The 23,781-nt window shown below is 41.7% G+C and overlaps 1 protein-coding gene across 9 annotated transcripts in view; it reads right to left on the bottom strand.

Annotated features, from left to right (window-relative positions):
* Positions 1 to 470: 470 nt before the first annotated feature.
* ric8a (RIC8 guanine nucleotide exchange factor A) overlaps positions 471 to 23,781 on the bottom strand; it is a 34,957-nt gene continuing 11,646 nt past the window's right edge. The window contains exons 2-12 of one of the 9 annotated variants that reach the window (XM_031904934.1): positions 23,464 to 23,511; positions 20,452 to 20,469; positions 13,932 to 14,024; positions 11,967 to 12,581; positions 10,090 to 10,184; positions 9,369 to 9,528; positions 5,553 to 5,648; positions 5,241 to 5,385; positions 3,079 to 3,223; positions 2,019 to 2,147; positions 471 to 1,348 (exon numbers count right to left, since the gene is read on the bottom strand). In XM_031904934.1, the coding sequence (XP_031760794.1) occupies positions 1,228 to 1,348; positions 2,019 to 2,147; positions 3,079 to 3,223; positions 5,241 to 5,385; positions 5,553 to 5,648; positions 9,369 to 9,528; positions 10,090 to 10,184; positions 11,967 to 12,581; positions 13,932 to 14,024; positions 20,452 to 20,469; positions 23,464 to 23,511 (1,665 nt within the window). In that variant the 3' untranslated portion in view covers positions 471 to 1,227. 9 annotated transcript variants of the gene reach the window in all.

Below are 23,781 nucleotides of genomic sequence, written 5' to 3'. Positions count from 1 at the left end.
CATGCATGATTATTGCCCATCTTGGTCAATATAAATTTCAATATAATGTTGATCACCAAGCCCACACTGCCAGTAAGGGCCGCACTGCACAACATACAGATATATTTCCTTCTTTTAAGTTTAAAAATGCACTTTTTCATACATTTGGGAGACGTGCACTTTATACAGAGTAATGATTAGGAAGCAATAAAAGAAATGAAAGGTATCAGGAAATGAAAGGTATCACTACGTGCCAGCAGATCGGAAGAGGACTTATGACATGACCACCAAGTTCCCAGGAATAACAACTCAAATATGTGGCTGTTTTAATGGTGGGGCAAAATGGAGCTATTCCCAACAAGCACTAGAGTCTGCTCTCCCACATGAGTGCTACAGTCATAGAAACTCAATGGAAGGACCGCAGTGGTCAGTCTCTAAAAAGCCTTCACCGCCCCATCGTCAGGTAATTAATATCTGGCAGAACATAGAAGTAGAAGATAAACTCACAATGTATCTTTATTATGAATATGATACAGACCGGTCTCCCATATCAGCCCAGATACAAAGGTACTAAACCCCAATATTCAGACATAGCTGTGCTATGTATCAGAACATATGCTAAATTTGGTATAATGAAGCAGCAGCCATCTTGAATGGCTTAATGGTTACTTATTTGCGCTGACATCATCATGGTGGTGTCACTACAGTATAGAATAGTAGATTTGGTTCACTGGTCTTTATTAAGAAGGTTGTAAACAATTCTTCTCTTTGTATCATTTCCAGGGTTCTATTAAGCTTCATTTGTTCTAAGCATTGGTGCCCATTGTGATATCAAAACCTGGAGGAACAGCTAAATAACCATGTATTATGGAAGCTCCTTCCACGCGAGAACGTTCTGTGCAATAACAGCAGCAAAGTCTCCTTTGATTCTGTAGCTCTTCAGCGCTCTACATATACGTGGGACACAGACAGGTCTATCTATACACAGCAGCTAGTACCCAAACTGGCATTTATTCATTCGCAAGCTCTTCACATTTTGTACTGCCTGGGTGCCCACAAAAAGGGCCGGCTGCACTGAGCGTCCCTGTGACTTTTCTACAGCCGAGGCCTCTGAGAAACATCTACAATATTCTAGGTTATCTTGTGTTTTTTTACGGATTCTGTATAACAGTTCATGGTCTTCTCGCAGCGGCTTGGCTTGTGCTTGGCGCGGATCTCTGATTCAGCGCTTTTCCTACTGGGAGGTCTTTAGTCTGAGTCAGATTCGAGGTCTGAGGATTCCTGCCTTTGGAGCATCTTCTGCGCAGCCTCATCTAGAGGCTCCAGTCTGCCGTCGGAGGTCACTCCCATGGGCTGGATGATTTGTTCCCTGTACCATTAAGGAAGAAGGCAACATTATTTACTACTGCAAAATCAAAATAATAATATAATTTCCTAATGCATAGTTATTCTGAAAAGCTTCAAGTACTTTGTCATCGCCACTTCCATCTGCATGAATTTAGCAACTGACTAAAGGCTATAAATTGTTTAGTGTTCAACCAGGCTAGTGAGGTAGTGTGCCAGTCCCAGCTAGTGGGGTGCCAGAGCACTGTGCCAGTCCCAGCTAGTGGGGTGCCAGAGCACTGTGCCAGTCCCAGCTAGTGGGGTGCCAGAGCACTGTGCCAGTCCCAGCTAGTGGGGTGCCAGTCCCAGCTAGTAGGGTGCCAGAGTCCTGTTAGTACTGGTTAAAGCTATTGGAGCTCCAGAACACTATTAGATTTAAGTTAGAGCTAAAGTGGTTCTGTAGGACTCTCAAGGTCCCAATTCTCATTTGTCTTCTAGTTTCTGTGAGTAGACTGGTTCAGACATGGACATAAAAAATAATTTTAATTTAAAGTGAAGTTAAGTAGTTCAAAAGGAATTGTATGACATTGCGCTAGTAAAAGGAAAACTATATCCTAGGATTTTCATACTAAATGCTACTTAATCTGATCTAGAGCAATGCCTGTGCCATGTTATAGTCCTATGCATCATAAGAAGAGTGAGATTTGAATACACACACAGGATACCTGGACAGCTTGTCAAACATATTCACTAGCTTCATGGCCTCATACTCCTTCTGTTCCTCGGTCATTCCGTCCATAGGGTTGGGCTGCTTCTCTTCTACACGCCCTGTCACAGGGTTGATGCTGCAGCAAATAAGGTGAAAAAAATGCAGTATTGAAAATAACATGAACATGCCTGGGGTTTGGCTTTGGGCATAAGCTTCTATTTGTCATTATTTATTAACCTGCTCTTTATCTCCTACCTATAGATTTCCAGTTTAAGATAATGTTTTGGTAGCTCAGGTTTTTAAAATGTTAGCATAGAACAACATCCCTTCAAAGCCTTCCCTTGCTGTAAACCCTTTCCACCAATGTGGGAAACATCTCCCAGCTCCCATCCCAGTCTCCAGTGACTGGGACAAAGCATAATGTGTGCCTACATGAATTGCCAGATTGGAAGTACAGTATTAACAGGACTATGGCACCGCTTTTTTAACGAGTGATTAACTAGGGCAGAATCCCTTTAATGAAAGTCTGTATGATTATAGGACATCAGGTTATTGGGAACCAGAGCAGGTATCTTAATGTGCACTTTATTATACAAAAATTCAGATGAAGCAAACCTTATCAATGGTCGTGGCAAACACACCCCATACATTTTAGAAAGGAACAGGGTTAGGCCATGTCGACCAGATGCTTCAATAAGGTCTGCTGCATCTGAATTTTTCCCCGCAGTTCTTTCCAAATCCTGTATCCATCAATGCATTTTTAACATGTACTATCCATGTAATGCACAGGCAACCAACTCACTTGGTCTTATCAGTCCTTAGCATGGAGCACCAACCAGGCAGATTCAAATATAAAAATTGTATTAGTCACGTAAAATCATCAAGGAGATGTAACTGGCTTCAACTAAAAACCACAGGCTTGACACATCAATCTGCCTGGTTGGTGCCCCATGCTGAGGACTGATAAGAGGAGACTGTGGCGCCTATCCGGGGGTGGAAACCATGTGTAGTACGCCAAGAAGCAGTAACCAGTGAGTGCTCCTGCTATTGTTAATCAACCAACTCACTTGGGTTTTGCTTCTCTGTATTCCTCCGTATCTGTGTCCTCATCTTCTGAGTAACGCCCCTCTCCACGCCCACCAGCTAGAAGTCCGCGGGCAGCCAGCAGTCCTGCAGCATTGCCATAGCCGGTGTACTTCACAAAACGGGACACTGTGTGCCAGGAGAAGTATAGAAATATAAGTTACTTGGTGACTTTCATTATGTCAGTCAAACCGATATGCCACAACCTTGGACTCAGGTCCGGGCTGGGATTCAAAATATGGCATTTCAAGTACACAGAGGAGCATACAGCTTTCTGCAGGCCCAATAAATAGTGACTGTCTATGGCACCTTACAGCAGCCCTTCTGGCATTTCCCAGAATCCTCAAATTGCCAGTCTGGGCCTGCCAGACTGCTAAGAGTACCTACCTATCCTGTGATTATAACACAAAGGGGGTTTGTAGCAGTGGGCTAGTAGAAGTAGTATGTTCAAGAAAAAAAGACAATAGCAGCTTAGACTAGGGGAGGGGAAAAATCAGAATTAATAATCTTCAATTCTTAAAGGGGAACTCCACCAAAAAACAGTTTTGTGTGTAATAAAAACAATTGTAAATCTAAGTTACTTTCCTATATCTGTCTATAAAGTTATTTGACAATGTAAGGGATGTTTAAAGCAGTATCTACCTGTTCCTTTCTGTTCTCTGCTTCTGACTCTTGAAACAGTGGAGATGAAGTTCTTCAATCTAAGGTCCCTACCACACTCATACAGGCAGATTGTCTCCTAATACATAGCAATAGTGCTCTGGTGGGATTTGAACACCAGTGCTGCAAGGCAGAAGTGCTGAGCCCTGTACATTATCTTTAACCATACAAAATTTTAAAAAAATATATTTAGATGTTAACTTTAATATTTTCCATTAGGAAAGGCTGTAGAGAAAACCTATGTCACGGTTGCTCTTTAAGGAGGTATAATACGTTCTAGAATCACAGCTATTTTCCCTAACAAATATCCTGCTTTGCATATAACTACTGCTTTGGTAGGTAAATACAGTATTTACAGAAGGAAGAATCTAGCCTTAGTTTACTCGAACAAAAATATTTACAATCATGAAGGAGTGAACAATAAAGAGTCAACAGAAAATACAGCTGTCACTCATCATGAAGAACCGCCTACACTGTTTCAAGTGGAAGTTCAGTTCCTCAAGTCTACAGGGGTGGCCTCTGGTTCTTTGTTCTTTCCTATGGGGGAAAAAATCCCCTGCTATCTGTCTATATCTTCAAATGTACTTTAGTAATTATGTCCCCTAGCAAGCACCTTTTTCTCTCCAATTAAGGTACCCATACACCTGGGCGTTATCGGGAGGTACCCATACACCTGGGCGTTATCAGGAGGTACCCATACACCTGGGGCCAAACGATCAAATTATAACGATCCGACTAGGTTTTTTTTAACCTGGCCGATCGATATCTGGCCGATTTCAGGCCAGATATCGGTCGGGCAGTCCCGTCGGTAGTGCCCATACACCGGCCGATTAGCAGCTGAATTGGTCTAAGGGACCGATATCGGCAGCTAGAATCGGCGGTGTATGGGGACCTTTAAAACAAACCCATTGTTGATAGTCATTAGTATAGGATTCACTTAATTGCAGATGGGTTGTTACTTAAAGACATGCTACATATAGGGGAAACAGGGTCAGCCTGGATACATTGCACTGTTAGTAAATACAGTAGCTTGTAGAGAAATAGAGAGACAGGGAGGGAGAGAGAGATATGAAGAGGAAGAAAGTAGATACTGAAGCAACAGGTCCCCCCAGCAGAACTAGGAACCTCACTGCTTTGTCTGTTATTTCATCACCCTATAAATAACAGTGCTGTTCCTGTATATACATGTGGGTGCAGTTTTTCTTTATAAAATGAAGCTGATACAAGAAATACAGTGCTGGGTAAACATCCCTGTTATGAAACATTCTCATCTTGACTGACATGATGGAGCCTTTTGTGGGACATGCAGCGCATCTATTAGCCATGATTACTGAGCAGATGATATATAACAGAGAGGGGCGAGTACAGGACACTCCTGGTTAAGGTTTCCCTTTTGATCGCTAAAAGAAAGCTGAAAGCAGACAATATGGAAGCACTGAAGTTACTCTGGCAGTAAACAGGTACCAGTGTCTGGTTTACTACTCACCATTCTCCTTGCATAGTACAAAGAGAAACTCCGCAGCGCAGTGCTTAACGTCAGTGTCCACGTGAGTCATCAGGCGCACCAGCTTGTTGCGCAGGGTATTCCCCACTTCTGGGCGGTTCTTTACATCACGAAGAGGGGGAAGAACCTGTAAAAGCAGTAAAGATTTTCATGAAACAATTTAAATTACGAAGACAGATTGTATGGTGCTAAAATGCCTATTTGTGGGCAGATCCGATGGCCTGACCTTTACTATATCTTACTTTACTTTATTTATATATATATATATTTAATATATAATATGGATGGACTCACCTTAGCACGGAGAAACTTTCTTGTTTCACGATGGACACGAGAACTTTCAGTAAGGAGGTTGAGGACTGGTGTCAGCGTCTCCCGCAGCTTGTGACCCTGCAAGATATAATAATTTATTAATGGGTAAATTCACAGTGAGTGATGTCATTGCATATCATATAAAAGCCATATGCTATTATATTATATAGATTGTAAGCTCTACGGGGCAGGGACCTCCATCCTCTTGTGTCTTTGACTCTTAACTTATTGCAACTGTATGTTGTATTTATTGTTATACTTTATATTTATCTATTATTATCTTAATAACCCCCCTGTTTGTATTAATGTATTCTACTGTACAGCGCTGCGTACATAAGTAGCGCTTTATAAATAAAGATATACATACAACATATGTATATATATATAAAACATTGCTTTGTAGGTATACACAACAGTATATCCCCCTAGTAAGCAAGGAGAGGCATCGCAAAGCAAAACCTTTATGGCTGAATAAAAGTGTTATTGTCGAGGTTGGTAAGAAAAAACGTGCTTTTAGGGCATTCAAGTTAGCTGGGACAGCGGAAACTTTCATCAGGTACAAGGAAGCAAATAAAGCATGCAAAAAAGCTATCAGGCAAGCTAAAATAGAGATGGAAAGGGATATTGCAGCTAGGAGTAAAAAGAATCCAAAATTATTTTTTAATTATGTGAATAGTAAAAAAATGAAGCAAGAAGGGGTGGGAACTTTATTATCACGGGGGGGTACGTTGGTTGATGAAAACGGGGAAAAAGCTGAAATTTTGAACTCTTATTTTTCATCTGTCTATACATCTGAGGAGCCAGATAATGAAGGCTTCCCTTGTAATATGCCCAGTTCTAGTAATTTAGCTACTGACGCGTGGGTCACTCGGGAGGAAATTCAAAAGAGACTTGAACATGTAAAGGTAAACAAAGGTCCAGGGCCGGATGGGATTCATCCCAGGGTATTAAATGAGCTGAGCGCTGTGATTGCCAAACCTCTTCACTTAATTTTTCAGGATTCATTGAGGTCTGGCATGGTGCCGAGAGACTGGCGGATTGCTAATGTGGTGCCGTTATTTAAAAAGGGATCCCGTTCTCAGCCTGAAAACTATAGGCCTGTTAGTCTGACATCAGTAGTAGGAAAACTTTTGGAAGGGGTAATAAGGGATAGGGTACTTGAATACATTGCAGTTCACAATACTATTAGTTTGTGCCAGCATGGTTTTATGCGTAACAGATCTTGCCAGACTAATTTAGTTGCCTTTTATGAGGAGGTGAGTAGGAACCTTGATGCTGGAATGGCAGTTGATGTCATCTACTTGGACTTTGCTAAAGCGTTTGATACAGTACCTCACAGAAGGTTAATGATCAAATTAAGGAATATTGGCCTAGAACATAATATTTGTAATTGGATAGAGAACTGGCTGAAGGATAGAGTACAAAGAGTGGTTGTAAATGGAACATTTTCTAATTGGACCAGTGTGGTTAGTGGAGTACCGCAGGGGTCAGTCCTTGGTCCTTTGCTGTTTAACTTGTTTATTAATGACCTGGAGGTGGGCATAGACAGTATTGTTTCTATTTTTGCTGATGACACTAAATTGTGCAAAACTATAAGTTCCATGCAGGATGCTGCCGCTTTGCAGAGCGATTTGACAAAATTAGATAACTGGGCAGCAAACTGGAAAATGAGGTTCAATGTTGATAAGTGCAAAGTTATGCACTTTGGTAGAAATAATATAAACGCAAACTATCTACTGAATGGTAGTGTGTTGGGGGTATCCTTAATGGAGAAGGATCTAGGGGTTTTTGTTGATAACAAGTTGTCTAATTCCAGGCAGTGTCATTCTGTGGCTACTAAAGCAAATAAAGTGCTGTCTTGTATAAAAAAGGGCATTGACTCAAGGGATGAGAACATAATTTTGCCCCTTTATAGGTCCCTGGTAAGGCCTCACCTTGAGTATGCAGTGCAGTTTTGGGCTCCAGTCCTTAAGAAGGATATTAATGAGCTGGAGAGAGTGCAGAGACGTGCAACTAAACTGGTTAAGGGGATGGAAGATTTAAACTATGAGGTTAGACTGTCGAGGTTGGGGTTGTTTTCTCTGGAAAAGAGGCGCTTGCGAGGGGACATGATTACTCTGTACAAGTACATTAGAGGGGATTATAGGCAGTTGGGGGATGTTCTTTTTTCCCATAAAAACAATCAACGCACCAGAGGTCACCCCTTTAGATTAGAGGAAAGGAGTTTCCATTTGAAGCAGCGTAGGTGGTTTTTCACAGTGAGGGCAGTGAGGTTATGGAATGCCCTTCCTAGTGATGTGGTAATGGCAGATTCTGTTAATGCCTTTAAGAGGGGCCTGGATGAGTTCTTGATCAATCAGAATATCCAAGGCTATTGTGATACTAATATCTACAGTTAGTACTAGTGGTTGTATTTATAGTTTATGTATGTGAGTGTATAGATTGGTAGGTGTGGGTTAGATGTGCTGGATTTACTTGGATGGGTTGAACTTGATGGACACAGGTCTTTTTTCAACCCTATGTAACTATGTAACTAACTATGTAACTATATGCTGCAGGGCAGATAAGCAGTTTATTTTGGTTTGCAGTGTATGGTTGCATATAACCCAAAGCATTCTGCATGCATAAATGCTGAGCAGGATTCTGCTGCCTTTACATCTAAACTATAGGATGAACTTTTGTTTGATCTTAGTGGCAGTTTAGTCACAGATCATATATTTAATTACATAAAGTGTGGGTATATGGGCCGTCAGAGGAACGCATTAACAAGCTGATTTCACAGGAAAAATCAAACCTGCCTGATTGAGATCTGGCAAATTTTAGGCCAGATGTCGGTCGGGTAGGCCTATCGGGGGTGCCCATACATGGGCAGATAAGCCGCCGAATCGGTCTGAAGGACCCAAATCTGCCATGAAACTGATAGCCTAGACCAGTGCTGTCCAACTTCTGTTGTACCAAGAGCCGGAATTTTTCCGACCTGGAGGGCCGATAATGGAAGCCAGTTTTGACCACTCCCCTTTTTGAAACCGCACCCACTTGAAACCACACCCATGTTATCACATGACCATACCCATATTAATGGTTGTAGTACAGCAAAAACCTGCCATACTCTGCCTGCCCTACCCTGCCTTTGTGTGTGCCATACTCTGCCTTCCCTACCCTGCCTGCGTGTGCCATACTTTCACTGTGTGTGCCATTCTTGGCTGGTTTGTGCCAAACTTGGCCTGTGTGTGCCATACTCTGCCTGCCCTACTCTGCCTGTGTGTGCCATACTCTGCCTTCCCTACCCTGCCACTATGTGCCATACTCTGCTTGCCCTATGCTGCCTATGTGTATGGCACACACAGGCAGCCTACAGTGACACAATGCTGGCACTGCTCCTACAGTCTGCACAATAACTATATATTAAAAAACTTTTTAATTGCAGCAACCTCAGTATATGTTCTTTTTGTAGTGTGCAGGGATTATTTGTGGGTTTCTACTGCTCCTGAGGTGTGAACAGGGGAACAATGTGGGTGATTACAGCCTGAGCCTGAGGTGTGAACACTGTAGGGGTGAACAATACAGAGATTAAAAGGTGTGAACAACACAGGAGATTACATGTTTAAACAATACAGCCTGATTACAGCCTGAATCTGAGGTGAGAACCATGCAGGGGGCCAGTTAATCACAGTACTGATACCATTTAAAGCTTACACAAGAGTAAGCCATCAAAGCAGCCAGACAGGTGGTGGGCCACACAGAGGGGGGTCACTGGCCTAGACCTATGCTAATGAAAGATACAGATTCAGCTCTCACATCACTGACCCTGTCCAACCTCCTGTCCAGGAACTGAATAAGGACCTCCACTGTATCCATGTTCATTCCCATGTACTCCACCGATCCTTGCTCTACTTTGGGCGTCAGCAGCACATCCAGACACATAAGTGGCAGGTTCACCAGCAGATTGACAGTGTGCCTATAGAATACAGAAGAAACTTTCCAATTACCTGAAACACACCCTTGGGAAAGAGGTTTCCCAAACCAACATTTAAACATATGTAAAATACTATTCAACAGCTTAATGAAGGCAATCATTCTGCAGACTACATCGCTAAGCAGCTGGTCTTGGGGTTCAATGTTTGTTCTAAAGCCTCTTAGCCCTCTTTTTGCATCATGAAAGTAAAGATAATGTTAAGCAACTTTCCAATACACATTAATTTAATTCAGAGCTGTCCAACTGGTGGCCTGTGGGCTGGATGTGACCCATCAAAGGATTTTTATGGCCCCATTCTGGTCAGAGGCTTCACAAGACTTCACTGTAAGACATCGTAATTTTAACAGAGTCTGGCCCTTGAACAGGGCTAATTACAATGCAATGCAGGAAATAAGAGAGCCCAGACAACCATTAGCAGTAATCCACTTTCTTCCAGACAAGACTTTACCCTTCTGCACCCAAAAAGGGAGCACAATGTTAAAAATAATTTATTTCATTATCAGCGATTGCTATGTTTCTTATAAAGATCTAATTTTAACTTACCCATGAAACTCTTCTGTTCGGTCTTCTCCATCACACTGTCTGAGTAAACAGTGCCTAAGTATAGCCGCTAGGTGGCGATAAAGTGCTGCATCTTCCTGCACAGAACAGCAAAAACAGTGTAGGTAAAGACAGTGGAACAGGTAATGTACATGAATAAATTATGTTCAGGCCATCAAGAGAAACAATATTTAAATAAAGTGTTTAATCTACAGTTTACGGCACCTCCCAAGGCAGAGGGATTTGGATCAGTCCTCAGTGAATTCGGAGGTTGGCATCACAACAGTAAATGGGTATCAGACAAACTGTGCTGCTTCCTATTTGTGTGAATGGAAGCAATGGTGGCGGGTAAAAATCTCAAGTCTGGTAAATGAGACATTGGAATATCAAAAGGGGAGGCCTGAATAGAAAGATAAGTAATAAAATATAAAAATAAAACTGTAGTCACACAGATTAATTTCTTTGGCATAATAACCATGTGACACAAATGATATTACTAGGAGCCAATTATAACTGATCATTAAGATCCTTTTATAAGAATATATTTTAGAGGTTTTTAATAGTTAAAAAAATCTAAAATGTATTAACCTAGAATCTTATAATGAATAGGACCTGCACTCATCAAATGATTTGTCATTACAATTTTGCCACTAGAGGTGCATGGTCACTGGGTCCTAAAACCAAGGCTGACCATTTGAAAGCACTGCCGAAGACAAAATGGCCTTCCCACGGATGCTGGCAATGTCGGGCAGGGACCACTTGGATTAGCATTTCTGGACAGTCCTCTTCAGACATTGGCAGCATCCAAAATGCTTTATATTCATTAGAAATGATAAGCATTCAAATTGGTAGGGCATCCTGACTGCTGCAGTTCCACCAGGGAGCAACATGGCTGTCAAACTGATCAGAGGCCCGAGATGATCCAACTTGCTGCTAAGAGGATATTTGTGGCCATTTGTGTATAAAAACTCGTTTGAGTAAATAATGCTCCCTGTGCAGAACAAGCAACAGCAATATGTTGTAGGTGCAGTATAGTTTGCACCATTGGGGGTGGCTAAATAAAAATTAATTCCACTGAAAAACATCAGTAGAAATGTCAAAGACACTGGAAGCTATTTACCAATACCCTGGACGGTAAGCTAGAGCAAAGAACTAAGGGATGGGTTCGGACTTCTGTGCTCATCCAGAGTACCTGAATCGATGGCACAACTGGAAACCACACCTATCGAGCGCAAGGTGCCGCGCAGAGCTGGTGGGCTTAAGGCGCCCTACCATTACTGCCTGTCACTGTGCTTGTGGTAAGGGCTCCTTTGTAACGTGTATCTATTACCATCCCCTAACTTGCATGTTGTGATGCAGGCCCAGCCTGGGATACAAAACAGGCCCTGGCATTTCCAATTCACAGAGGCCCAAACGGCCCCCACCAGCATAATAAATAGCGACTGTCTATGGCATTTGCCAGAACCAACAGATTGCCAATATGGGCCTGTCTGGATGGGTGATGTCTATGTTTCTCCCACAGCCAGCCCCTCATGAATACAGCTCAACAGATTGCAGGCAGAACCCAAATATTTTGGAAAGAGTGCGCACACGGACCTGCTCCCACAGCGAGCAAGGGTGCAAGGTGCATGAAACAAGATGGCTTGCTCCTGTTTTTTGCACCTTTCATCTGGCATTTGGAAGTGCTTCACTCATTTAACTATGGGCAGCAAGGTTACAGAGTGTGGAAAATATATGCAAGTGCGATGTTTTTTACCCATGATGTACCTTCTCCCTGGTATTTGTACTCCTTACTTGCCAGATGCATGTCTCTATGTCCCATTCAAGAACGGAGACAATGAATTCAAAATGGCTTTGTCAGTGTAAGTAATGGGACTTACCTCATCTACTTCCCTACGGCTAATATCAAATGTGATATTGAAAAGAGTCTTCAGGATTTCCATCACCCTCTCTGTCTCTTCTTTGCCCAGAGGTGGAGCAAGACGATCTGTTACGACCTCATATATATCGGACCACTTCAAAGCTAGGGTGCTCTCTAACGCATCGGTTAGCAGACTGACACCCCTCAGCTCTTGGGCGAGCTGCTTCCTCATATCCACACTGAGAGCCGTAAGCAGAAATAGCAGTCGGAGATCAAAGAACTTGCTCTCGTGGGACGACCGGGTTTCATTGTACAGCTTGAGCCTGCGAGCAAGGCCGCACACTAGCCGCAGCTCTTTAGCCACTTCCTGGGCCTCCACACTATTGTATATTATATTGCACAGACCCTTTAAAGCTTCTACGGCGCTTTCCCCATCTGGGATGCTTGGCATCTCCATCTCCTCAGAGTAGTCCAAACCTGCATACTGGGCCAGCGTTTGTATGGCTGACCGACCGGTGAACGGAGACAGGGCATGCTTGTCCCGGGATAGAATGCGGATGGTTTCCAGGCAGGCCATCTGACAAGATGGCTGTAAGTCCCGGTTTAGGAACTTTATCACCAACTCTCCAAGTTTCTAAAAAAAGAAAAAAAGAGACAACATTAATCCATGGTACATAGTACAAACTAATCCAAAATTGGATTTTACTGATTCCCACATTAACAAGCAACACAAGCAAGCCTTCACTGTAGCAGGCTATATACGTTGTATACAGAACAAAGACCATGAATGGACTTCCAAAGTTCCCATGATCGGCTCAGGGCAGCACTTGGCAAGGGACAACCAATAGCAGAGATTAGCTCCCATTTTGAAAACAAGATAATCTATGCGCATCTGTGTTTCTACTGGCTGCCAGAGGCAGATGGTGCTTGTAAAAAGAATTATTGATTTAGAAAAGAATAATGGTGCACCCGGTTTTACCCACTCTCTAGTAGAGAAACACAGAGGGCTGTAATGAGGCTCTGCAATTAGGAGAAGTATTCTAAATCTACATTTTATTTGGCTGATTTTGCACAAGTGCAAAAACAGGCACAAAGTGGTGCAGCCTGTGTTCAGGTGGTGGGTGGCACATAGGCATCCTCGGAATGTACCTATCCTGTCATCAGAACCGGCAGGCTGGCAAGTACTGGGTGTTAAAAGCAGGATTCTCCTGCATCTGCACCACAGCATGCCCTGAATAAACGACATGTCTCAAAATTCCAAGGACTTATTAAGACTGGGATCTGAATAACGGAATGTTCTATGGTGTTAATTCTGCATTTGAACTGCTTATTTTTGTGAAGAATTAATTAAATATTGGGTCAAAATAAAATTAAAAAAAAAACAGACAACAGAATGGAAAAGGTTGGGTCAGTAATGCAATGCATAACATAAAAATATAACATGGTATCATGATGTATGTATGTATGTATGATGTATAAATATATATATGCAACCAAGTGGGCACAGTGGACTAAAGGAGAACTACACCCACTTAGTCAACTGACGGACAAGGAGCATGTGTACTAGAGGACGATCAGGCTGTCTAACCCACCGCCGTAGAAAGACTGGTATGAGGGGCAAGGCCATAATGGAGAACAAGGTTATGGCAATTCATAAGGGGTGCTTGTGCAGGGGTCCAATGCTGACTAAGTAAGTTTAGTTCCCCCGTAAGGTGGTTTTACATAGATAGATTTGGTCAGGCCATTTGACACAGCCCAGCTTGACTTGGCATGTTCAACCCCATTTGAGGAGCAGTTCAGGATACTACTGGATCAAGGTTGTTTTGTTCAAACTGAAAACATCATCTTCTTCATTAGGGGACGAAGAACACTGGGTGCTGTGTTTCATACATTCATCTTCCTTTTTAGATGGGGGCCCCAGCCTTCCTCCAATGCCAAGGGCCTGCACACCTCTAATACCACCCTTGCATCTTCCTTATCTCACCTGTCGCTGTTTGACATCGGGATCCTCCGAGTTATCAGAATCATAGTCTGAGTCGGACTTTGGAACCCAGTCGCGAAATTTCTTTTTCTTGAACTGAAGGCATGGTGGGGTAAAAGGGGGAGTAAAAATGCAAAGAGAAAAAAAAAGAAAGAAGAAAGAAACAACATGGCCACCATGAAACAAAGAACCCAAAGTGTTAGAGACAAATGAGTGGAGAAGGAGAAACACTAAAGGAGCAAGGTGCAACACACAAAGGATCACGGGATTAGCGGATATGGATCATGCTAAACACATACAAGGGAAAAGCATGAAGTCCAAACATGAAATGGCAGGACCCAAGACATGACCCTTTCCAGGACTATGTCATAAGGACTTACCTAGTAACAGAGTAATCAGTTTCTGCTTAACTGAACAGAATCCTAAAGCTTAAATTCATGTGATACGAATATCTACAGTTAGTATTAATGGTTGTAGATATAGTTTATGTATGTGAGTGTATAGATAGGTCAGTGTGGGTCTGTATGTGAGTGTATAGATAGGTCAGTGTGGGTCTGTATGTGAGTGTATAGATAGGTCAGTGTGGGTCTGTATGTGAGTGTATAGATAGGTCAGTATGGGTCTGTATGTGAGTGTATAGATAGGTCAGTGTGGGTCTGTATGTGAGTGGATAGATAGGTCAGTGTGGGTCTGTATGTGAGTGGATAGATAGGTCTGTATGTGAGTGTATAGATAGGTCAGTATGGGTCTGTATATGAGTGTATAGATAGGTCAGTATGGGTCTGTATGTGAGTATATAGATAGGTCAGTATGGGTCTGTATATGAGTGTATAGATAGGTCAGTATGGGTCTGTATGTGAGTATATAGATAGGTCAGTATGGGTCTGTATATGAGTATATAGATAGGTCAGTATGGGTCTGTATGTGAGTATATAGATAGGTCAGTATGGGTCTGTATATGAGTGTATAGATAGGTCAGTATGGGTCTGTATGTGAGTATATAGATAGGTCAGTATGGGTCTGTATATGAGTATATAGATAGGTCAGTATGGGTCTGTATGTGAGTATATAGATAGGTCAGTATGGGTCTGTATGTGAGTGGATAGTAGGTCAGTATGGGTCTGTATGTGAGTGGATAGATAGGTCAGTATGGGTCTGTATGTGAGTGGATAGATAGGTCAGTGTGGGTCTGTATGTGAGTGGATAGATAGGTCAGTATGGGTCTGTATGTGAGTGGATAGATAGGTAAGTATAGGTTGTGTGTGCTGGGTTTATTTGGATGGGTTGAACTTGATGGACTCTGGTCTCTTTTCAACCCTATGTAACTATGTGCCTAAAGCTTTCTGGGGGGTTATTTTTAAAAAATGCATTTTTTTAAAATTATATTTATTGTTTTTATACAAGTGAAATTATGATTACAGCCGTTTTCCAATCTCTATCACTCTCGAGATTTACAAGAAATAAAATTTACAGACGAACCAAAGGATAACGTTTTTAACTAATACAAAGTATAAAATGAAACCAAAGTTCTATGCTCAATACAAAGCGTTAAGCAATAAACCAATAATGGGATCACAATTGTAATAATATTAAACATCTTATCGGAGCTGACTTTATTTATACATGGTATCTAAGTATCAAGGTTTGATTGAAATCTTAGTAAAAGCACTTCCAATAAAATGCAAAGTCTAGTTAGGCTGAGTTCAGTATTCAGCAATCAGCAGGTAGAATTTTCTGGTCATCTGTTTAAAAGCAAACATCCTATTGGTTGATATGGGTTACTGCTCCTGGGCAAACTTAGTGTCTTTTATTATATATGGGGGATAATTATTTAATCCTTGTTGCATATGTTTAAAGGAAAAGTAAACCCTCTAAAGAAATAAATATGAAATTGCTTGTTTTTCTAGCCTTCAGCAGGTATATATCATGCAAGTAAAACTACAGCGCCACCTGCTGTTTTCTTTTGGCCATGGAAGTGCTGGCAATGTTACTCTGCTTAGAGCTGACCAGATAGATGTCCCATGACTCCTCCCAAATCACTAACTTTATTTTCTAAGCAGACTTTTCTTGTCTCAAGAACTTTCTACCGGATGTGTCTGGCCTGCTGAAATAAACAGCAGGTGGCACTGTTGCTTAAGAGTCATTATTTTTTAGTAAAAAACTGCTGATAAAATAAAATCATGTAAATTGCAAAAGTGCTCAGAGGAACATTAAGCAACTTTACATTCGTTGTGAGAGAGTACCTCTTCTACAACCTGACCCATAACGTAAACATTATTTATAAATACTGTATTCTACCAAGAAAATAAAATCCTGCCAAAGCTCTATCAACATCATATAAACCAGCATTTCTGCCATAGCCCTTCAGATATATTACAATACCTTGGGGCAAAATCTGACCTAAAGGAGACTATGGCAGAAACCTCAGAATAAGATTTATATGCAGATACTCTTCCCCAGTGTGTTATTATACCTAAAGAAAGAAAAGCTTATTTATTTCAGTAACAACCCATTTATTATATATTATTATGTATACAATATTCATCTTCCTAGACCTGTTAATCAGCTGCTACATTGTTTCAGAAGTTGGGAACCAAGAGGGCAGAGAACAGAAAAAGCCTATAGCTGCTTTCTACACACTTACCTTACACGTCAACCCCAAAAATATTTTTTTGCCCAATAAACAAAAAAACTTTCCAATATGAATTTATTACAATATTGTAGCCCTTTAAAAGTTATTTGTAAATGTAATTGCTATTGAAAGCAGCATTTGCTGAACTCCTAGTTGTTACTTTTTAAACAATGTTGCAATGTTGGGTCAGTCTCTCCCAGCAAGTCCGGTCTGTCAGTCTGTTGGCTTGTGTTACACTGTTTCAAAAGTAAGAGGCCCCAGGGCAGAGTATAGAAAAGGACAGGCAGACACTACTTCTAATAACAATTATATATACAAATAACTCAAAAACCATTGCAAATTAGTAATGAATGTATATTGCAAAGCTGCTTAGACTTTTGCTTTCTTTTATTAGGCAATAGAATGATATTTTGGGTTGACTTGACCTTTAAAACTATCCTCTTCTTTCTTCAGGTCATTCCTTTATTTGATAATTACTTACTATATTTTTGTTCCACTTTGAATGCTGCCTGCCATGTTTTATTGATACACTGCTCCTTTTATTATGGCGGCTACTTCATAATTACAGGTATGGGACCCGTTATCCAGAATGCTCGGGACCTGGGGTTTTCCGGATAAGGGGTCTTTCTGTAATTTGGATCTCCATAACTTAAGTCTACTAAAAATCATTTAAATATTGAATAAACCAAATAGGCTTGTTTTGCCTCCAATCAGGATTAACTATATCTTAGTTGGAATCACGTACAGGTACTGTTTTATTATTACAGAGAAAAGGGAATCATTTAACCATGAAATAAACCCAATAGGGCTGTTCTGCCCCCAATAAGGGGTAATTATATCTTAGTTGGGATCAAGTACAATGTTCTGTTTTATTATTACAGAGAAAAAGGAAATCATTTTTAAAAATTAGAATTATTTTCTTATAATGGAGTCTAGGGAAGATGGCCTTTCTGTAATTCGGAACTTTCTGGATAATGGGTTTCCAGATAAGGGGTCCCATACCTGTAGTAGTAAAATTAAATATAAAAAGAATATATTCATGTGTAGTCTATGTAATCTGATTCAGGATTCTGATTGGCTGACATAAGCACTACCGCAAGTAATGCATGCACACCCACAAGCCAATTTTCTGATGCTCGACTGCATGAGGAGCTTTTGAAATGCTGATTTATGCTACATTGTTTCATGAGGCAGAACCATCAGTGCAGAAAGGGACTGACAGATGCTGCTTGTAACTGCAATTATATTTACAAATAGATGTAATAAAACTACTGACATTTTTGAATGAATGTATATTGGAAAGGTGTAGGATAGGATCAATTGTTTGACCTCTCTGCTCAGCAACTATAATAAAGAATTGCGTGGCACCTCTCCTATAGGGTCTATGCAACAACTACCTACAGCACCGAACCCCCCTCCCCCCCGATCCGCAATTACTACCGGACTGAGCACATTAATCTTCCCCGTGGTAAATATAAAGCTATTGTTATTTCAAACTTACCTATTCGTAGCAGCTCATAGGAACTGCTGATTATATTAAAGGGCATATTCACCATCTGTTAAACACAAGCAAGTTCACTTGTGGAGGCAGGCAGTTAAAATAAGTTAATGTATTTAAAAAACAAACAAACTGGAAAACAGCACCCTAAGCAATTTTACATGAAGTTATAGTTAGGCTATAGTAGGCTATACGTGGAGAATGTAAAATCGATGGGTGGGGGGAAGAGGACAGTTTTATAGGCACTACTCAGTATACAAATCTTACTGTTTTTCTACACTGCCCATATCTTCATCCATTCTAACATATAAGCAATAGCCGAAGCTATAACCTGGAGCTATTACCGTTACTCACTTGCAGTCTCGTTTCTAGGGTAACTAAACCTAGCAACAGTTAGGCCAGTAGAAGATTTAGGAGCCAGTTAAAGTTCTAATGTGCTTTATGGGGTTGCTGTTCCTAGCACCCAGAGCCTACGGTACCACAGCGCTACATGGCAATAGGAAGAACTGCAGGAAATAAGGGTAAAATCAATAATTCATGGAAAGCAAGAAATAAGCCAATAATTACAAACTCCACAAATACCCTTATTCAGTGTAAATTTCATCAAGAATGCAGGCTTACACAGGCAGAACTGTCTTTTATAAAAAAGCTTTTGCTTTTATTGAGCACTATAACGTTTAAGCTGAGCTCAGGAGAGGAGGTTAGGAGAAATAAATTGAAGCAGACAGAAAGAGCAGAGTTTCTATGGGAACCAGCAATGCAATTTCATCATTGGCTGTTTGACTGGAGGGTGTGTTTAGTAATCTGAGCTGAGAAGAAATGACCATGTTCAGGAGCCAACAGCCAAAGTAAATTCCTAAGGGAGGGGGCCCAGTGTGAGGAGAAAGAATCCCAGGTGATTAAGGGGGTGTTGCAACCTTACAATTAACCTTTGAACAAAAGGAGTGCCAGGTATATAAAGATTTCAAAGAGGCGGTTCACTAATTAAATGTTTGTGTGTGGGTTTACATGTCCTTTAAGGGGAAGAAAAAGGTCTCGAAACATGATAGGCAGAGGCTCCGAACCCAAGCTACACCACCCACACATCTGGCTGCTACACTTTTTATCTCTGGTACCACCAACCAGGAGCATAGGAAGCTAAAAACAAGACCACATTGCTTCTATTCGGCAATCAGCAGCAAGGAGCCATGGGCAGGAAGTGAAGCAACTGGACAAGTAGTAAAGCAACAGGAACACACAGCAACTCACTGCATTATATTAATTTACTACGTATGAGGGAGCAAGGCCTCTGATGGGGTACTATTATATATAAAGCTCTTTCCTTGCCCTTTAAAGGAAAACTATACCCCCAGAATGAATACTTAACCAACAGATAGTTTATATTATGTTAAGTGACCTATTAAAGAATCTCGCCAAACTGGAATATATATCAGTAAATATTGTCCTTTTACATCCTTTCCCTTGAGCCGCCATTTAGTGATGGGCTGTGTGCTCCCTCAGAGATCAGCTGACAGGAAATAATGCAGCTCTAACTGTAAGGGCTGTAACAGACGGGGAGATTAGTCGCCACACGACTAATCTCCTCGAAATGCCATCCCACCGGCGAGAATGTTAATCACCGGTGGAATGGCATATGTGGTGCCGCGATTTGCCGAAGTCGTGGAAGTTTCCTCTCAAGGCAATTTCCGCAACTTCGGTAAATCGCTGTGCCGTGTATGCCATCCCACTGGCGTTTTACATTCACTGGTGGGGTGGCATTTCAGGGAGATTAGTTGCCCGCGGCAATGGAGATTTGCGACTAATCCCCCCCGTCTGTTACAGCCCTTACAGAAAGTAGGGTGGGAGTAAAAGACAGAGCTTTGTCCATTCATTGGCCGTTGTGACCTAAAATGTATGTGTGCCTTGGCTTGTTTGTGTGCACTGTGAATCCTATGATCCGAGGGGGTGGCCCTTAATTCTAAAAATGGCAACTTTCTATTTAGGATTACCCAATAGCACACACTACTAAAAAAGTATCTTTTTATGAAAATTGTTTATTTAGATGAAGCAGGGTTTTACATATGAGCTTATGCAATATATTGTTATAGACCCCTAAATTGTTTGGGGGTATAGTTTTCCTTTAAAGGAGAACAGGAGGAACCCACCCTAAACATCATGGGGAAATTATTTTTGGTTCCTAAGATAAAAAAGATTACAAATAACAATTCTATACAGCACCTAGAGCCTTCACCCCATCACTCCCATAGATTTACTATCAAGGGAAATGAATTGTATCTTTGGCTCCAGACAAGCCATGCGCATCAGCTAGAAAGCCAGAAGAGCTGCAGATGGCTAAGGGAAGGAGCAATGTGTGGGAAGAGTGCAAGCTTTTGGTCACACTACTCTAATGTTACCTCCTCCAACTCTTGGCGCTGCAGTTCATACAGAAAGAGATAAAAGAAATGAGAGGTGGAGGGACTGGAATGTAGAGAAAGAAGCAAAAATAGAAAATACCGACCTCATTATTGAATGCACTCTGGGGTAATAAAGTACGTGGCAATGGCCGTCTCACAGTGGTTACAACAGTTTGGCTTTGCAGAGATTGCTATCATGGAGTAACATCTCTAGCATTATTTGTACAAGTAAAACTATACTAGTATTCATTTCTGCTTTCCTTGTCCTTTAAATTCTCAGAACATGGCTTGTTTATTAAATGTCTGGAAATACCTAACCTGTGCCGTGCTTCCGCCTCCAGCAGCCTCTATTTATAGGCGTGCCTGCCCCACCCCCTTTGTGACATCAGAGATAAGGAGGGGCGAGCGCAGGTATATAAACAGAGGTGGATTGCCAGGTTAGGTTGGGCACAGGTTGACTTTTCTTCGACCCACATACCACTAGTGAGAACACTGTCATGGCTCTAATAGTTCCTGTGGTATACATAAGAGACAACAAGCAAGCACCCCAAATCTTCCCCTTGAGTTTAACCCTCTTAAACCACCCCAAAACCTTGATTTCAAGGGAAAGTATCCTGAACAAATTCTAATTTTAAAATGCATTGTCTTGCTTTACAAAGTAAAAGATAGGACAAAATGACCAAAGCAAGTATTCTCTTTAAATGAAATTGTTCCCACAGGGGGCACTGTTGCACTGCAGTTTACCTATAAAATCTCAATGTACATCAGCATAAGCAACAACACAGCAGCTCCCATACATGTTTATAACTATTTAGAGAAGATAAATATGGCATTAGGTAGAATAACGTAAGGTGACATGTATTACAGAACACCGGCACAAATAATAACATTAGAAAAGGGTATCTATTCCCATGAAATATATGTATTTTCTTCAGGGAGTCTTTCATAAAGGATGTGAAGCTGTTCCAATACCAGTGAATAAATTGCTAGCTAATAAGTGAAGGCTTCATGAGGCAATCACTGAACATAAAGCAATGCACAGAGAAAATTCCCTTTCCCCATAGTCTTGCTTATGAAGTTCTGCTTTATAATGCAAATGGAAGAGAGTTTTTTGCAGGCAGGTATTGTTCCTTGTGTGATTACATACACCCACGGGATTCTCTCCCCACTGCTGCTATTATTCACATACAATGCAGAAGGGAGCGCTTCTGAACCCTGCCTAGCGACTCATTTTTCTTCTGTTGAGTTGGAATTAAAAAGGGATGCTGAAATATCATCCAAATGGAGACCTGAACAGCAGCCAGCCCAACACTGCTAACCAGTATACACATCCAATGGATGCATGCCAGTCTATTGGATAGAGGGAATTTAACAACAGATGCACAATTTGCTCCATTTTCCCTATAGCACCCAATCAGCAGGCAGCATTTACTGATTTGTGCATCTAATTGGCCACTATGGGTTAGAAGACTTGGTCTAAGTGTTGCAACTGTTATTACATTACCCCCCAAGGGCCTCGTTGACATTGACTTTCTAAGGCATTGTAATTTTATTATCCTGCTCCCAATGTTCCATACACTGGAATAACTGGAGGAATATTTTATAAGGTCTATCAATGCAATGGACAAAGCAAATTATCTAGAGCAGGGATCCTCAAACTTTTTAAACAGGGGGCCAGTTCATGGTCCCTAGACCTGTTGGGGGCCAGGCTATAGTCCTAAAACTATAACTCCCTCCAGCTCCCTGCTGCATCCTCCCTGCTGTAGCTTGCAGGGTCAAACTACAGCCCGCTCCTGAATTCTCCCTCTCCCTGCTCCATCCTCCCTCTCCCAGCACCACGCTCCATCCTCCCTCTCCCAGCTCCACGCTCCATCCTTCTTCTCCCAGCTCCACGCTCCATCCTTCTTCTCCCAGCTCCACGCTCCATCCTCCCAAACTCCCAGCTCCACGCTCCACGCTCCATCCTCCCTCTCCCAGCACCACGCTCCATCCTCCCTCTCCCAGCACCACACTCCATCCTCCCTCTCCCAGCTCCATCCTCCCTCTCCCAGCTCCACGCTCCATCCTCCCTCTCCCAGCTCCACGCTCCATCCTCCCTCTCCCAGCTCCACGCTCCATCCTCCCTCTCCCAGCTCCACGCTCCATCCTCCCTCTCCCAGCTCCACGCTCCATCCTCCCTCTCCCAGCTTCATGCTCCATCCTCCCTCTCCCAGCTTCACGCTCCATCCTCCCTCTCCCAGGGATAAAAGTTATAGACAAAATAAAAATAGTAACATTCACCTTGCTATACTTCTAGAACCCCAGTGTTTAAGTCTGGGGTCTGCCAACCTTTCTTGCTTGTGAGCCACAGTCAAATGTAAAAAGACTTGGAGAGCAACACAAGCACCATTAAAGTTAATGGAGGAGCCAAATAAGGGCTGAGATTGGCTATTAGGCAGCCTCTATGCACACTATCAGATTACAGGGGGCTTTTATTTGGTAGGAAATCTTGTTTTTATTCAACCAAAACTTGCCCCCAGGAATTCAAAAAGAACTACCTGGTTGAGAACGGAGAACATCCAAAGGGTTGGGAGGCAACATGTTGCCCCCGAGCGACTGGTTGGGGATCAATGGATGCCCCATTCCTTTTCATTGATCTAGATACTTAAAATCAAGGCCATCCCATAGTTTAGTAACCTTTGTAACTAAATGAGCTCAGTGCATACCATCATATGTGCAGAGTTATATAGCAATGATTCAATCAATCATGGTCGGCCATATGCCTTTAATCTCAGCCCAAATGGGTCTGTGATATGGGACTGTCCAATCAAAAATTGTTACTTGCTGCAAGTAACCTAAAAAAAAGATAGGTAAATACAATGATATTTTAAGTAAGAAAAATGCAGAAGACATCTGATTGTAAGCTCTCTTCTCAGTGTTAATCTAACCAGGTAAATGTACTAATCTATCAGAAGAACTCCATTTAAAACTATTGGGGGGAGGTACAGTTGCACCCTCTATCAAACTACTTACCTTTCGTTCTTCCCTCTGCTCTGCATTGAAGAAAAAGCACTGTGAATTCTAAAAAGAGAAAAAGAAAAAGGCAAATTAGTCAGCAGGGCCCCTTTGAGTAGTAATATTCTAAATTTAAAGGTCTCATTGTAATTTCCAAAAAGTGAACAAAACCACACAAAATGCCCTGCCAGAGAAAGGCCTTTCTTTCTTTCATGCCCCATACATGCTCATGATACATCTTGCACACCCCCTACAGTTCTATTTAGCACATTATTTCATCATGTTATAGTCATGCCATTCTATCTGCAGTTGTTCATCATACTATCCCATTTTGTC

The sequence above is a fragment of the Xenopus tropicalis genome, chromosome 7, assembly GCF_000004195.4.
Source record: "Xenopus tropicalis strain Nigerian chromosome 7, UCB_Xtro_10.0, whole genome shotgun sequence".
In the NCBI taxonomy this organism is placed as follows: domain Eukaryota; kingdom Metazoa; phylum Chordata; class Amphibia; order Anura; family Pipidae; genus Xenopus; species Xenopus tropicalis.
Note: the sequence above shows the minus strand (reverse complement) of the source record. Positions and strands in the feature narration are given on the sequence as shown.